General features: G+C 43.8%; 1 protein-coding gene across 2 annotated transcripts in view; it reads left to right on the top strand.

Annotated features, from left to right (window-relative positions):
* Nucleotides 1–2,424: 2,424 nt before the first annotated feature.
* The window catches only part of ASPA (aspartoacylase), a 33,789-nt gene continuing 23,061 nt past the window's right edge, over nt 2,425–13,152 (top strand). Inside the window, exons 1-3 of one of the 2 annotated variants that reach the window (XM_040338644.1) lie at nt 2,425–2,503; nt 6,145–6,359; nt 10,937–11,193. In XM_040338644.1, the coding sequence (XP_040194578.1) occupies nt 10,961–11,193 (233 nt within the window). In that variant the 5' untranslated portion in view covers nt 2,425–2,503; nt 6,145–6,359; nt 10,937–10,960. Of the gene's footprint in view, nt 2,504–5,887; nt 6,360–10,936; nt 11,194–13,152 lie in introns of those variants that run through there. The other variant, XM_040338643.1, reaches the window with a different exon arrangement.

Raw genomic sequence — 13,152 nt, 5'->3', positions numbered from 1 at the left:
TTGACTTCTATGGCCAGCAATATCGCATGTGGCCAGAGGTGGGGGGCCCCGTAGAGACTCGTAAATATTCAGAACCCCTTGCAAAGGCTTGGGAACAGAGTATTTCCATGTATTTCCAAACGGCTCCGATCGGCTCCGGTGCCCCTGCACCTCTGGCCAAATTTGGTACTGCACACCACAGACCGAGTCAGGATTTAAAAAAAATTATTGCTCGTATTGGGAAACGCTCGCTAACTGCTTTACTCGCAACCTGAGGTTCCACTGTATTTTTATTGGATATGTTTTAGAGCAGAAAGTAAAAAAAAATTGTTGTCTTTTCAAAATTGTTGTTGTTCTTTTATTTATAGCGGGAAAAAAACAAACCGCAGAGGTGATCAAATACCACCAAAAGAAAGCTCTTTTTGGGGGTGAAAAAATGACATCAATTCTGTTTGGGTACAGTGTTGCACGACAATTGTTAACGCAGTGCCGTATCGCAAAAAATGGCCTGGTCCTTAAGGGGGTAAATCCGTCTGGGGCTGAAATGGTTAAGGGAGGAATTTAAGGGAGGACTGGGCTGGGGGACAGGGAGGGAGATAATAATAAGATATGATGGGATAGGAGCCATATCCCATTATATCAGAGCAAGATCTGCAATAAGTGACACATGCTGTGTATTAAATTGCTATCTGCAAGAGGTTAGTCTAAAGCCCTGTACACACGATCGGATATTTGATTGAATCTAATACGATGGATTTTTTCATTGGATAACCAATGAAGCTGGCTTTCATCAGTCTTGCCTACACACCATCAGTCAAAAATCCGACCGTGCCAAAACGCGGTGACGTAAAACACTACGACGTGCTGAGAAAAATGAAGTTCAATGTTTCCGAGCATGCGTCGTCTTGATTATGAGCATGCGTGGATTTTTGACCGATGGATTCTCCACACAGACGATCGTTGTTTTCTATCGTTTTTTTATCCATAGGAAAAATGTAAAACATGTTCTACTTTTTTTCACAGATGGAAAAAAGACCAATGGGGCCCACACACGATCAGTTTGTCCGATGAAAACAGTTCATTGGTCTGTTTTTAACAGACAAACCGATCGTGTGTAAACGGCTTTACAGCACCGGGTTCCTATGATGTCATGTGACTGAATGCCAATGGTCCCCAGGGCCCCTTACAGACCTGGCCGGCCCCCCTATCTTGCATCCAGAGAGAAGAGATTACACTTGTTTTTTTTCCTCAGCACCCTTCCCCCTCCCGGTTCTCTGCTCCAGGGGGGCCCTGCCTAAATCTGTGTAAGGGGCCCCAAAATTTGTGATGGCTGCCCTGGTCGCCACCTGTACGGGATTCACCCAGACAGTTCGGGTTTTGAATCATGTCCGGGTTTCACTCCACCTGAAACGCGGACACATTATTCAGACAGCAATGTGACTCAGAACAGGGCCTGACAGGAGGGTAAGGAGACACTATGCACGCCAAATTACTATTTAGTTTGGAGCAAGCAAAGGTGTCCCAGGGCGGTTACAAACCTATAGTGTATGCAAAAAAAAATATGCTGTGCAGCACTAAAGTGTTTGGGCCAGATCCACGAAGCAGTTACGCTGGCGTATCTATTGATACGCCGCGTAACTTCTAGGTTGCTCCGGCGTATCTTTGTTTTGTATCCACAAAACAAGATACGCCTGAAGCTGGGCTAGATCCGACTGGTGTACGTCTTAGTACGCTGTCGGATCTAAGGTGCACATTTACGCTGGCCGCTAGGTGGCGCTTCCGTCGATTTCCGTGTCGAGTATGCAAATTAGCTAAATACGCCAATCCACAAACGTACGTCCGGCCGGCACATTTTTTTACGTTGTTTCCGTAAGGCTTTTTCCGGCGTAAAAGTTACCCCTGCTATATGAGGCGTAGCCAATGTTAAGTATGGACGTCGGGCCAGCGTCAAATTTTCCGTTGTTTACGTCGTTTGCGTAAAACGTTCGCGAATAGGGCTTTGCGTAGAATTACGTTCACGTCGAAAGCATTGGCTTGTTGCGGGTTAATTTGGAGCATGCGCACTGGGATACCCCCGGAGCATGCGCCGTCCAAAAAAAACTTCATTTACGTGGGGTCAAGACGTATTAACATAAAACACGCCCACAACTTAGTGATTTGAATTGCGTGCCCTTACGCCGACACATTTACACTACGCCGCCGTAACTTACAGCGAAAATTCTTTGTGGATATGGGAAATACGCTGTAAGTTATGGCGGCGTAGTGTATCTGAGATACACTACTCCGGACTTACAAATGCGCCGCGCTACGTGGATCTGGGCCTTTGTATTTGGCTTGAAGAAAAAGTGGCAACCCTACCTGTAGTGCTGCTGTTTTTGTACCACTAGGGGGAATCATGGATTTTACAGGTGAGTAACCTGTTCCTTTTCTCAGCCTGGAATGACTTCAGAGGTCACATGATCTTATTTGAGCAGTCTGCCTGGGATGAGCAGGGAATAGGGTGCTTTACTGTGCAGTTCTTCAGGTCAGTAAACAAGACAATCTGGTTCTCCAGGGCAATCTCTTATGTAGGAAAAACCTGCTAATGAGAACATTTCTTATAGCAACCAGACTGTCTTCCATCTCAGACCATGAGCTGTAGATATGTCAGTTGAAAGCTGTGCACTTTTGCCATATAGGCCCATTAGTGTCTTAGGCCTGGTTCACACCTATGCAGGTTGCCGGTTGCATATTCTAGGTGCATTTTGCATTTTTTAATACAAGTCTTTTGATCCATTGAAGTCTATAGGACCAAAAAACGGAATAAGTCCCTGGCCCTTTCCATAAAATGCACAAATGTGAACATGACCCATAGGAAACCATATTATATGGACTGTAGTGTGTTTCTCCAAAACTGAAAATGCACAAAAAATGCATCGGTGTGAACCAGGCCTTAAAGACAATGGCCCAGATTCAAGAAGCAATTGCGCCCGTGTAACCATAGGTTACACGGCGCAATTGCTTACTTGCTCCGGTGTAACGAGTGCTCCTGATTCAGGAACCTCGTTACACCGACTGCAGCCTAAAATCTGCGCGGCATAAGGCTCTTATGCCACGCAGATTTTAGGCTGCATTCTTGCGTGGGCCGCTAGGGGGCGCTCCCATTGTGATCAGCGTGTAGTATGCAAATTGCATACTACCACTGATTCACAAACTTGCGCGGGCCCTGCGCAAGCCAGGTACGGAGTTTCCATACGGCAACTTTAGCACAAGGCTGCCCCTTCTAATAGTAGGGGCAGCCAATGCTAAAGTATAGCCGCCGCTCCCGCGACGTGAAATTTTAATTTCACGTCATTTGCGTAAGTGATTCGTGAATGGCGCTGGACGCCATTCACGTTCACTTTGAAGCAAATGACGTCCTTGCGACGTCATTTGCCGCAATGCACGTCGGGAAAGTTTCCCGACGGAGCATGCGCTGTACACTCGGCGCGGGAGCGCGCCTAATTTAAATGATTCCCGCCCCCGGCGGGATCATTTACATTGGGCGCGCTTACGCCGGGCAATTTTGCCGGCGCGCCCTCGCAATTTACGGAGCTACTGCTCCGTGAATCGAGGGCAGCGCAAAATATTTGCGGGGGCGCAGTGCAAAATCGTTGCCCTGCTCCCCCGCAAATGTACCTGAATCTGGGCCAATCTCTTCATTTCTTTATGCAATGATTGGGGAATTCAAAATTCTACTAAGGCTTGATTCACACCGATGCATGTTGCTTTTCAGCGTTTTTGCGGTGCTTGCTGCGTTTTTTGATGTGTGTTTTTACCGCGTTTTTACTGCGATTTGCGTTTTTTTTTGCCATCAATTTACATTTTTTCACATTTCCTTTAACAACCAGCTATAAACAGGTAAATAAAAACGCAAAACGCAGCAAAATCGCGCTAAAAACGCGGTACTTGCGTTTTGGATGCAGGTCCATCCAATTCTATCACATGCAAAACGCTGCTTTTTGCGGGGAAAAAAGTACCCGACCATTTCCAAAAACGCAGAGGCACAAAAAAGCATTGATGTGAACATGTTCCATAGGAACCCATGTTAAAGAAATTCCCTGCTTTTCTGAAAAATGCACCAAAGAACGCATTGGTGTGAATGGAGCCTAAGTGGCTCTCTAATTTGCTGTTGCCTCATGCCCAGTACACACATTGACAAAAAATATCACTTTGCAAGCGATCGTCCCATAATCTGATTGTTAGTACACATCTTTCGAGAGACAATCACGAGAGTGCAAAATTATCCAAAGGGACAAACACAAACATTTTTCTCGTATGATATTTTTTTCAGACGAATATTGTACTGATTAAACGAAAATTGTTTGTTCCGTCAGTACAATATTCGTCTGAAAAAAATCGGAAAAGACCAAGACCACGCATGCTCTAGAAACAAAATAATACAATACATCACTTCTGTTGTATTCTGTCGACTTTTCAGAACTATATTAACTGGTTTTCAATATGAGACTAGCATGCAAAAAAAACAAAAAACAGACAATCATTAGTTTGATACTCTGATCGTGTAATGCAGGCCATACATTATGAAATTTTCTTTCCTTCAACCACAGATTGAGCCTAGGTTCACATTGAGGCCGGGTTAGTAATACTGCGAGTTCAGCTCAAACCGGCAATGCAGTTCAACTTCGGGGGCGATTTGACAGACATCTGTGCGGGTTCATCCACAGATGTCTATTCAATTCGCCCCCGAAGTCGGGAAAAGTAGTACAGGAACAAGTTTTGGGAATCAGTGCGGCACCGCAAAGTCGAATAGCCACCAATTTGACATGTCAAATCGCATGCCAAATAGGCCCAATGTGAACGTTGGCTAAAGAAAAGCAAATTGATTCCCCCATTAACACAGTGCTATTGTAGCGGGAGGTTTCCCGGTCGTCAGAATACATTGATCACTGCTGGCAGTTATAGTTACGGCATTGATCAAAATGAACAGGCTGGTTACACTTAAATTGATCAATATACCCGGTAGGTCGATGTCAGTACGACCAGCCTGCCCATAGATGGATTTGATCTGTCTATGGCCAGTTTTAGGTCGTATTTAGGGAACAATGTATAAATAAAAAAAAAAAACATAATAGTGCGGATGTCTTAGGAGCTGTTCACATCTGTGCACTTTTGCAATGCTAAAATGCACCTGTTCAGTGCGTCAAAAGTGCATGTAAACGAGCCCCCTGTAACCGCTCTCATCTGTGCACTGCGTTTTTATACAGTGCTCTGTGCTTTTGAAAAGTCCTGCTTTCTGCATCTTTAGTGCATTTTGTGAAAAACTATCATCTATTATAGTCAATGGGCGGCGCTATAACAAAGGTATTTGGCACAATTATACTGTATTACAGAAACACACACATTGTACATTATATACTACTGTAATAGAATGGATAAGAGGATTTTACAACCATTTTAACTTGGTTCACACTGGGAATTCCTGACAGGCAGGAGAGAGAGGGGTAGAAAAGACAGCACATTACATGGTAAGACCTACCTTTGAAAATAAGCCCTACTGTGTCTTTTGTTGCCAAAATTAATATAAGACCTGGGCTTATTTTTGGGGAAACTCTGTACGCAGGACTGCAGTATGTTCTTTAATTCACTAGCACAAGTGTGAAGAATATGTTGTGTGTGTGTTTTTTTTTTTTTATATATATACTTTACACACTAACTAACTGACTTCAGTGTTTCCTGTTTGGCATAGAAATGCTGACTTGGCATGTCTACATTCTGCATACACAGTATATCTTGTTTTGAAATATTTTTGTACAAAAAGGAACAGAACCCAATGTATGAGGTGACCTGGTGTCAGTTCAAGCAGCTAAGTTTAGTTAAGGGCACTGAGTCAGCACATTGAGTTCTGAGCATGCTCAGTGTATGTGTGCGTGTCATGCTTTCTTTCCCGATCCTACTACACTTGATTCCTGTTTTGCTCCAGGTTGGTGGTACATTACTTGGATCCCTGCACACTTTATAAGACCTTTTGATCTAATAGGAAGAAAAACAAGCTATTCCCGCTGCTTTAAATAATTTGTATGACAGCAGCAAGCTCAGCAATTCCCTGCGAAGTGGTTGTGGTCACACGTCTGTATTTTTGCTGGTTAGGAAGTGAAGCAATTGTTGCATTGTGTCTTTGTCTAGAGATATGTTTCCAGTTGCATGGACACAATCCCTCGGTTCCACTTCCAGAGTTCAACTGCAAACTTCATTCAGCAAAAAAAGTTTATTTGTCCTGGCAGAGGCGATCGGCGGGATGTCTTGACAGAGATGTAAATACGAGTTTCGTCCTCAGATCACTCATGAAGTGCAGGAACTCGTTCCAGATCTTCTCCTTGTGAAGAAAACGCTTGGATTAGGTCAGTAAATGTTTTCTTTTTGTATGGTTTTAATATAACTCTTCTAGGGCGCTGTAAAGAGTTAATTGTTCACTGGAAGTGCAGCTATGTGGTTTAAACTCTCATTGAGAAGTACAAAGGGCAAAGAAACTGTAAAGTAAAACGGGGAAATAATCTGATGAACGTTACAAATAACCTGGCCTCAACTGCTATTGTTCCTGTTGTCTACAGGTATGTGACCTTTACATTTCCATCTCGCCATTAATCTGGACATTGTGTAGACTTATGCCGGCCATACATGGATTGAAATTTGGCTGGTTCAGCAGGGAGCGTCCACATTTCAATCCATGTATGGGCACCCTGGTTGTACACAAGTCGATTCGTTGATCAACTTGTGTATAACTAGCCTGTCTGTTTTTTTTCCTGAACAATTAGTGCCGCAGGCTATAGGTTGACATCACTAATCGTTGTATTCTGCCGGCAGGGGTACCCCACCACCGGCAGAACACATTAGCACTGCTGAGGGATTCTCCTATCCAGAGCTTTTTTTCTCAGAAAATAGGTGCAGGAACTCAACCACGAACCTGTTCAGATTTCACAAACAGTAGAAGGGTCTTAAAGGGGCATTAAATACCAGGATTGCATTACATACAGAGTGCAGAGTTCAGGGGGTTACACACAGAGTGCAGAGCTGTCACTTGTAAACACAGAAACCAGACTTCTGTGTTTTCAAGTGATTGTGGTGAGCAGGCATCAAAGGGTCTGAGCCCGAGGTGGTGGAACTGAGTTCCCCCTGAAAAAAAGCCCTGCTTCTATCAACCCTGACTATGTGTATGGAGGCATTGAGCAAATACATTTCCTTCTACCCGTGATGGAAAGAAAGCAAATTGCATAATGTGTTGTTTGATTAAATTACAATCCACTGCACAGCTCAATCAAATGATTTAATTTCTACATCCACATCAACAGTGTTGATGGAGGAATCTCCACTGCCAGCTGAGACCTTTATAAATGGGCAGATCAGTCACCAAAGCGATGAAACCCTCTAGTGCACCATGATAATTATTTTCTGAACAATAAAAGAGGATTGCTCAGAGCTGGATTATCTCTGTGTGGCAAGACTGGGCACAGATGATAGGAAATCGTATACTCTACATTGTGACATAAAAAAAAATGTGGGTTTACATCCACTTTAACGCAACCCAGCCCCACTGCCTGCACCACTATCCCCCTCTGTATTTATGGCTGAGGACTCTCCAGCATCCAACACACTTCTGGGAGTCTTGGATGCCTGATCTCCCTCTGCTCATTGTGGTTCCTCCATCCAGCTTCTTACTTCACTACACACATTGGGATGCATTTAAAAAAAACGCGTAGAGCTATTTGTCCTGTGAAACTGCATGCACCCTTGTTTTGTGTAAATGGAAGCAAAATCAAATATTATCAATCTTTTTACTCTTCAGATTTGCATGTTCTTCGTTTATACAGAATAGAATGTAGCATGAAAATACTGCATTATGGCCACTAGATGGAGCTGATGATGAATGGAAATAAATGCGTCTTAAAGGAGTTCTCTGACCTAAAACTTTTAACCCCCGCTGTGCCCGGGCTGTAAAACTATACAAAATAAACTTTCACTTACCTGCCTACGATCCCCCGTTGTTCCGATATCGCCGTCCCGTTCTCCGGTCCCGGTCTCTTCCGCTTCCTGCTTGTCGGTGACTCACAGTGCGCTCAGCCTATCAGCGGCCGCAGCAATGTCCCGTCGCGGCTGCTGATAGGCTGAGCGCACTGTGAATCACCGACACGCAGGAAGCGGAAGAGACCGGGACTGCGATATCGGAACAATGGGGGATCGTAGGCAGGTAAGTGAAAGTTTATTTTGTATAGTTTTACAGCCCGGGCACAGCGGGGGTTAAAAGTTTTAGGTCAGAGAACTCCTTTAACTATGATCATCTCCAGCTAGTGCCCATAATGCCTTATTGACCCAATTCACTCGTTATTTATTCATGCAAAAAAAAAAAAAAAAAAAGACCTATGGAGGGAATTGCCTCAGAACCAGGGCAGGACTTAGGGTGGTGGGGGCCCCTGGGCTTGAGTGTTGAAGGGGCCCCCTGGAGCCGAAAATTGGGGGGGATCGAAGTTGTTGAGCGGGGGGGGGCGAATTGAAGTTGTTGAGCGGGGGGGAGCGCATTAAAGTTGTTGAGCGGGGGGGGATTTTGCAGTTGTTGAGGGGGGGAGTGCCTCTCACCTGTGCCAACACCCGGGGCCACAGACTGTCATTAGCCCGGCTCTCGGCTATCTTCCCTTCAGCAGCCACAGTCCTCCACACACCACTCCGGTTCCTCCTGCTTCCGTGCTGCCTCCTCTTGCAGTGCGGGAAAATTAACCCTTTTGCGGGACTGCGGGAAGAAGCTGTCTGTGCGGGAAAGTCCCACAGAATCCGTGCGTGTTGGGAGGTATGCGCAGGGCCGCCATCAGGAATTTTGGGGCCCCTTGCACAGCTTAAGGCATGGGCCCCCTGAAGCAGAGAACCTAGGGGGGGTGGGGGTGCTGCCGCCTGAAATTGAGAAGCGTGGGGGCTGCCGCAAATTGAGAAGCGGGGGGGCCTTTACAAAAAAAAGAAGAAATAAAGAAGAAAACAAATATATATAAATATATGTAGCCATCCGGGGCCCTGGGGACCTCTGGGCCTTTTAATAAAAAGAAAAAATAAACCTCTGGGTCCTTTAATAATAATAAAAAAAAACATTTATAAAAAATACATAAAAAAAGGGAGGTTGCCAAACCCGGGGGCCCTGGGGACCTCTGGGCCCCTGGGAACCTCTGGGCCTTTTAATAAAAAATAAAAAAATAAACAAAAATAAAAAAATAAACATTTATAAAAAAAATAAAAAAGGGGGGGTTGCCACATGGGGCCCTGGGGACCTCTGAGCCCTTTAATAAAAAAAAAAAAATATATATATATATATTAAAAAAAATGTAATTTTTTTTATAAAAAAATAAAAAAGGTGGGTTGCCATCCGGGGGCCCTGGAGACCCCTGGGCCCTTTAATAATAATAATAATAATATATATATATATATATATATATATATATATATATATATATATATATTATATATATAAAAAAAACATTTTTTTACAAAAAATAAATAAAAAAAAGGGGGGTTGCCACCCGGGGCCCTGGAGACCCCTGGGCCCTTTAATAATATATATATATATATATATATATATATATATATATATATATATATATATATATATATATATATATATATATATATATATATATATAATATTATATATATATAAAAATAAAAAATATATAAAAAAAAACATTTTTTTACAAAAAAAAAAAAAAGGGGTGTTGCCGTCCGGGGCCCTGGGGGCCTCCGGGCCCCTGGGGACCTCCGGACCCCTAAAAAAAAAAAAAAAAAAAAAATTTTTTTTTTTTTTTTTTTTTTTTTTTTTTTTTAAAGGGGGCCCCCTATTGGGTGGGGCCCCTGGGCTTGAGCCCAGTCAAGGCCAATGGTAAGTCCGGCCCTGCTCAGAACAATCAATTTTGACCCTATTTGAACAGAGCAAGTGTACATGTAGTTTTACAAAGACAAATGGCTCTGTGAATTTTTTTTATAAAAACGCCCTATTGTATCATACTGGACCAGGCATTCAACACACCTAGAAGTGTTGCTGACGAATCTTTAACCATTGGCATCTTGTATACTGCATATCTCTATTCCTAAAGACACACAAGCTGCGTTTAGGGATTTACCCATGTGCATGCATTTATGCAAATATGGTGTATACTCGCATATAGTGTGAGCACAGCCATTCATTACTATGGGCAGCTGTAGGGTTAGGTGTGCCTGTGTGTATGAAGCCTTAAAGTGGATGTCACAATGTAGAGAATAAGATTTCCTATCATCTGTGCCCAGTCTTGCCACACAGAGTTAATCCAGCTCTGAGCAATCCTTGTTTTATTGTTCAGGGAAATAAAACAGACTTCCAGGTAAAAACCAAAATCCTTGCTTGAGTGACAGGTTATTTACATATCTCGTGCACTGCTTGCAGACATACACAGCTTCTGTAAAAAGGGCTCAATTCACATCCCCCTCCACTCTTCCATCCAGCTCTATGTATATTCTGATGGCTGTTGCATTTTCTCATGGCACTGAACTGTGACTCACCCCATATTTTGAAAACATTTAATCAAAACACAGGGGAGGGGATGTGAATTGTGCACTTTTTTTCAGAAGCAAGGACTTTGGTTTTTATCTGGAAGTTTGTTGTATTTCACTGAACAATAAAAGAGGATTGCTCAGAGCTGGATTAACTCTGTGTGGCAAGACTAGTCTTAACACATTTTACATATGTAGCTGTATGAACAAACCCTCGTTTGAGACCAGTTTCTGTATGTATTTATGTTCATGTAAAATAGTTCACTCTTCCATCGCACCGTCCTTGAGGATTGTAGGTAAACAGAGCGCTGGAAATATGACAAGGCGTGTTGTGAGCTGCTTTCCTCTGTCATATGGTATTCATTATTCTGCCTGCAAGCATTCTGACCTGCATTTGTTCTCCATGTGTGTCTTTCAGCTGTCATCGGGTGTGTTTTCAGCCATGGCTGTGAGCAGTGGTGTCTCTGCCATACGTAGGGTGGCTATATTTGGAGGCACTCATGGAAATGAACTTACTGGTGTTTTTCTAGTTAAACACTGGCTAAAACACGGAGAGGAGATTACCAGGTCGGGTATGGAGGTGAGACCCTTTATTACCAACCCAAAAGCTGTGGAGAAATGTGTTAGATATGTTGACACTGACCTGAACAGAGTTTTTGACAATCAAAGTCTTAGGTAAGAAAGCCTTGTGTTTTCTTCTCTTTCTTATTCTCTGAAACACAAACTTCTTCTATTAGTGTTGATGTGTGCATGCCTATGTGTGTGTGTGTGTGTGTGTGTGTGCGTAGGTTGCTTCATAAATGAACGGAACCAACGCCACAGGATCACTTAAAAGTTCATATATTCTTAATAACAGTCACCATCAGTAGAATAGAGAAACTATCACGTTTTAGTGGCGGTGTAGTAGTGTTCCCAGTAGGACATTGGAAATGCTACAACGCAGCGAACCAAAAATTGTGGGTGCCACTTCAGCCTCCTTGTATGTCCATGACTCTCGCTAAAGAGTGCACGCTGGGGGAGAGCTTGTCTTGGCTCAATGTGTAAACATACAGGAAGAAAAGATCCCAAATGTCAAACATCCAGCAAAACCCAACGATGTATATACTAAAAGCAGCCTCAGGCCAAACTCCGTCCAGGCCCCTGATGCGTTTTGGTCTGCCTACATGACTTGGTCTTGGAGAGCCATGACTAAACTCCATGGCCAGGGTGAAACGCATTGGAGCATGGCCTGGATGGAGTTTGGCCTAAGGCTGCTTTTAGTATATACACCGTTTGGGTTTTGCTGGATGTGCGATAATTGGGAGCTTTCCTTCCTGAATGCTACTATACAGTCACTAGATTCTACATAAGACAAAACATGATAATTGAGCGCACTCCCCATCAATGTCTACAAAGTAACTACCTGGGATATATAGGATGGGATTGGGAACTGGAGAGGAATGGGTAAAGTCCCAGAGACAAGTGCTTTTGAGGAAATACTATAGTCCAACAAAATTGTCCACAGCACTATATGACTATAGCTTTGCTTTAGATGGCAGCCAGCTGACAGATGAAGTATGATCTGTAGAAGGCAGCAGCGGCGGCAGGAACCGAGGCGCCCTCGGAACTAACAGGCTGAGGTCAGGTTTCCACTATGGACTGCAGTCTCTTCTTCAGCCTGAAGAAGAGACTCGAAAGTCTCGAACGCGCGCACCTCCCGCGCCCGGAAGTGACGCCGACTGCAGTCCATAGTGGAAACCTGACCTCAGCCTGTTAGTTCCGAGGGCGCCTCGGTTCCTGCCGCCGCTGCTGCACAGGGAAGGACATCTCCACGCCGCCTGCACTAGGACATCGTGCTGTCCCCGGGGATTCCGCGGATGACATTCGTATTTTTGCTTGTACCTACGTCTATAATGTGAGTAGGTTTTTCACATGCTTTTAATTATTTTGCCTCGATTAAACTCACTTGCTACGCTTAGAAGGCGCTGCATTTTTGTCTTACTAGATTCTACATGCCTGCCCGTCTGCTAGAGATTTCTGTCTGGGAGATCTCGGCACAGTTCTTTTTTTAGATTTTTGACACCGAAGCTTGAGCCCTAATGAAAGGGGGTGCTTTGGCCTCCAAAGCATGTTCTCTGTTTCTTCCCTACTGGTTGTGACTTTATCATAAATAAAGGATATACAGCATGGTCTTTAACCTCTTCATTCCAGCTGTACAAATACATGCGACTTCTCATCTTAACGCCCAAAGGCCGCATATTTGTGTACCAATATGTACACAATGCTGTACCGAGAGCGCTCCAGGCACAGTTTCCAGCGGGTACTAAAAAGCTCAAGTAGCGATTGGGAGCTTTCCGATCATGTGACCACTGTGGCAGCCAATCACGGTGGTCACATGACCAAAATGCTCACCTCCTAGCATCTGAAACCTCTTAAAGGGCCAAGAGGGGCTAGTGCTATGGGGGTTAAATGATTGTTTTGCATTTGGTTCCATCCAGTGTGGGCGCGTTGATGCACAGGGGCTCACTGTACAAATTGTATCATTTTATATGATTTTTATCAATTTTGAACATTTTCGATTAGACCATGTCCGACTCGACTACGCAAACTCCCTCTACCTAGGACTACCCAAATACCAGATTTCTCATCTACAAG

This window comes from Rana temporaria, chromosome 2, assembly GCF_905171775.1.
Source record: "Rana temporaria chromosome 2, aRanTem1.1, whole genome shotgun sequence".
In the NCBI taxonomy this organism is placed as follows: Eukaryota; Metazoa; Chordata; class Amphibia; order Anura; family Ranidae; genus Rana; species Rana temporaria.
The sequence above is the reverse complement of the archived record's forward strand: the minus strand, read 5'-3'. Positions and strand labels throughout refer to the sequence as shown.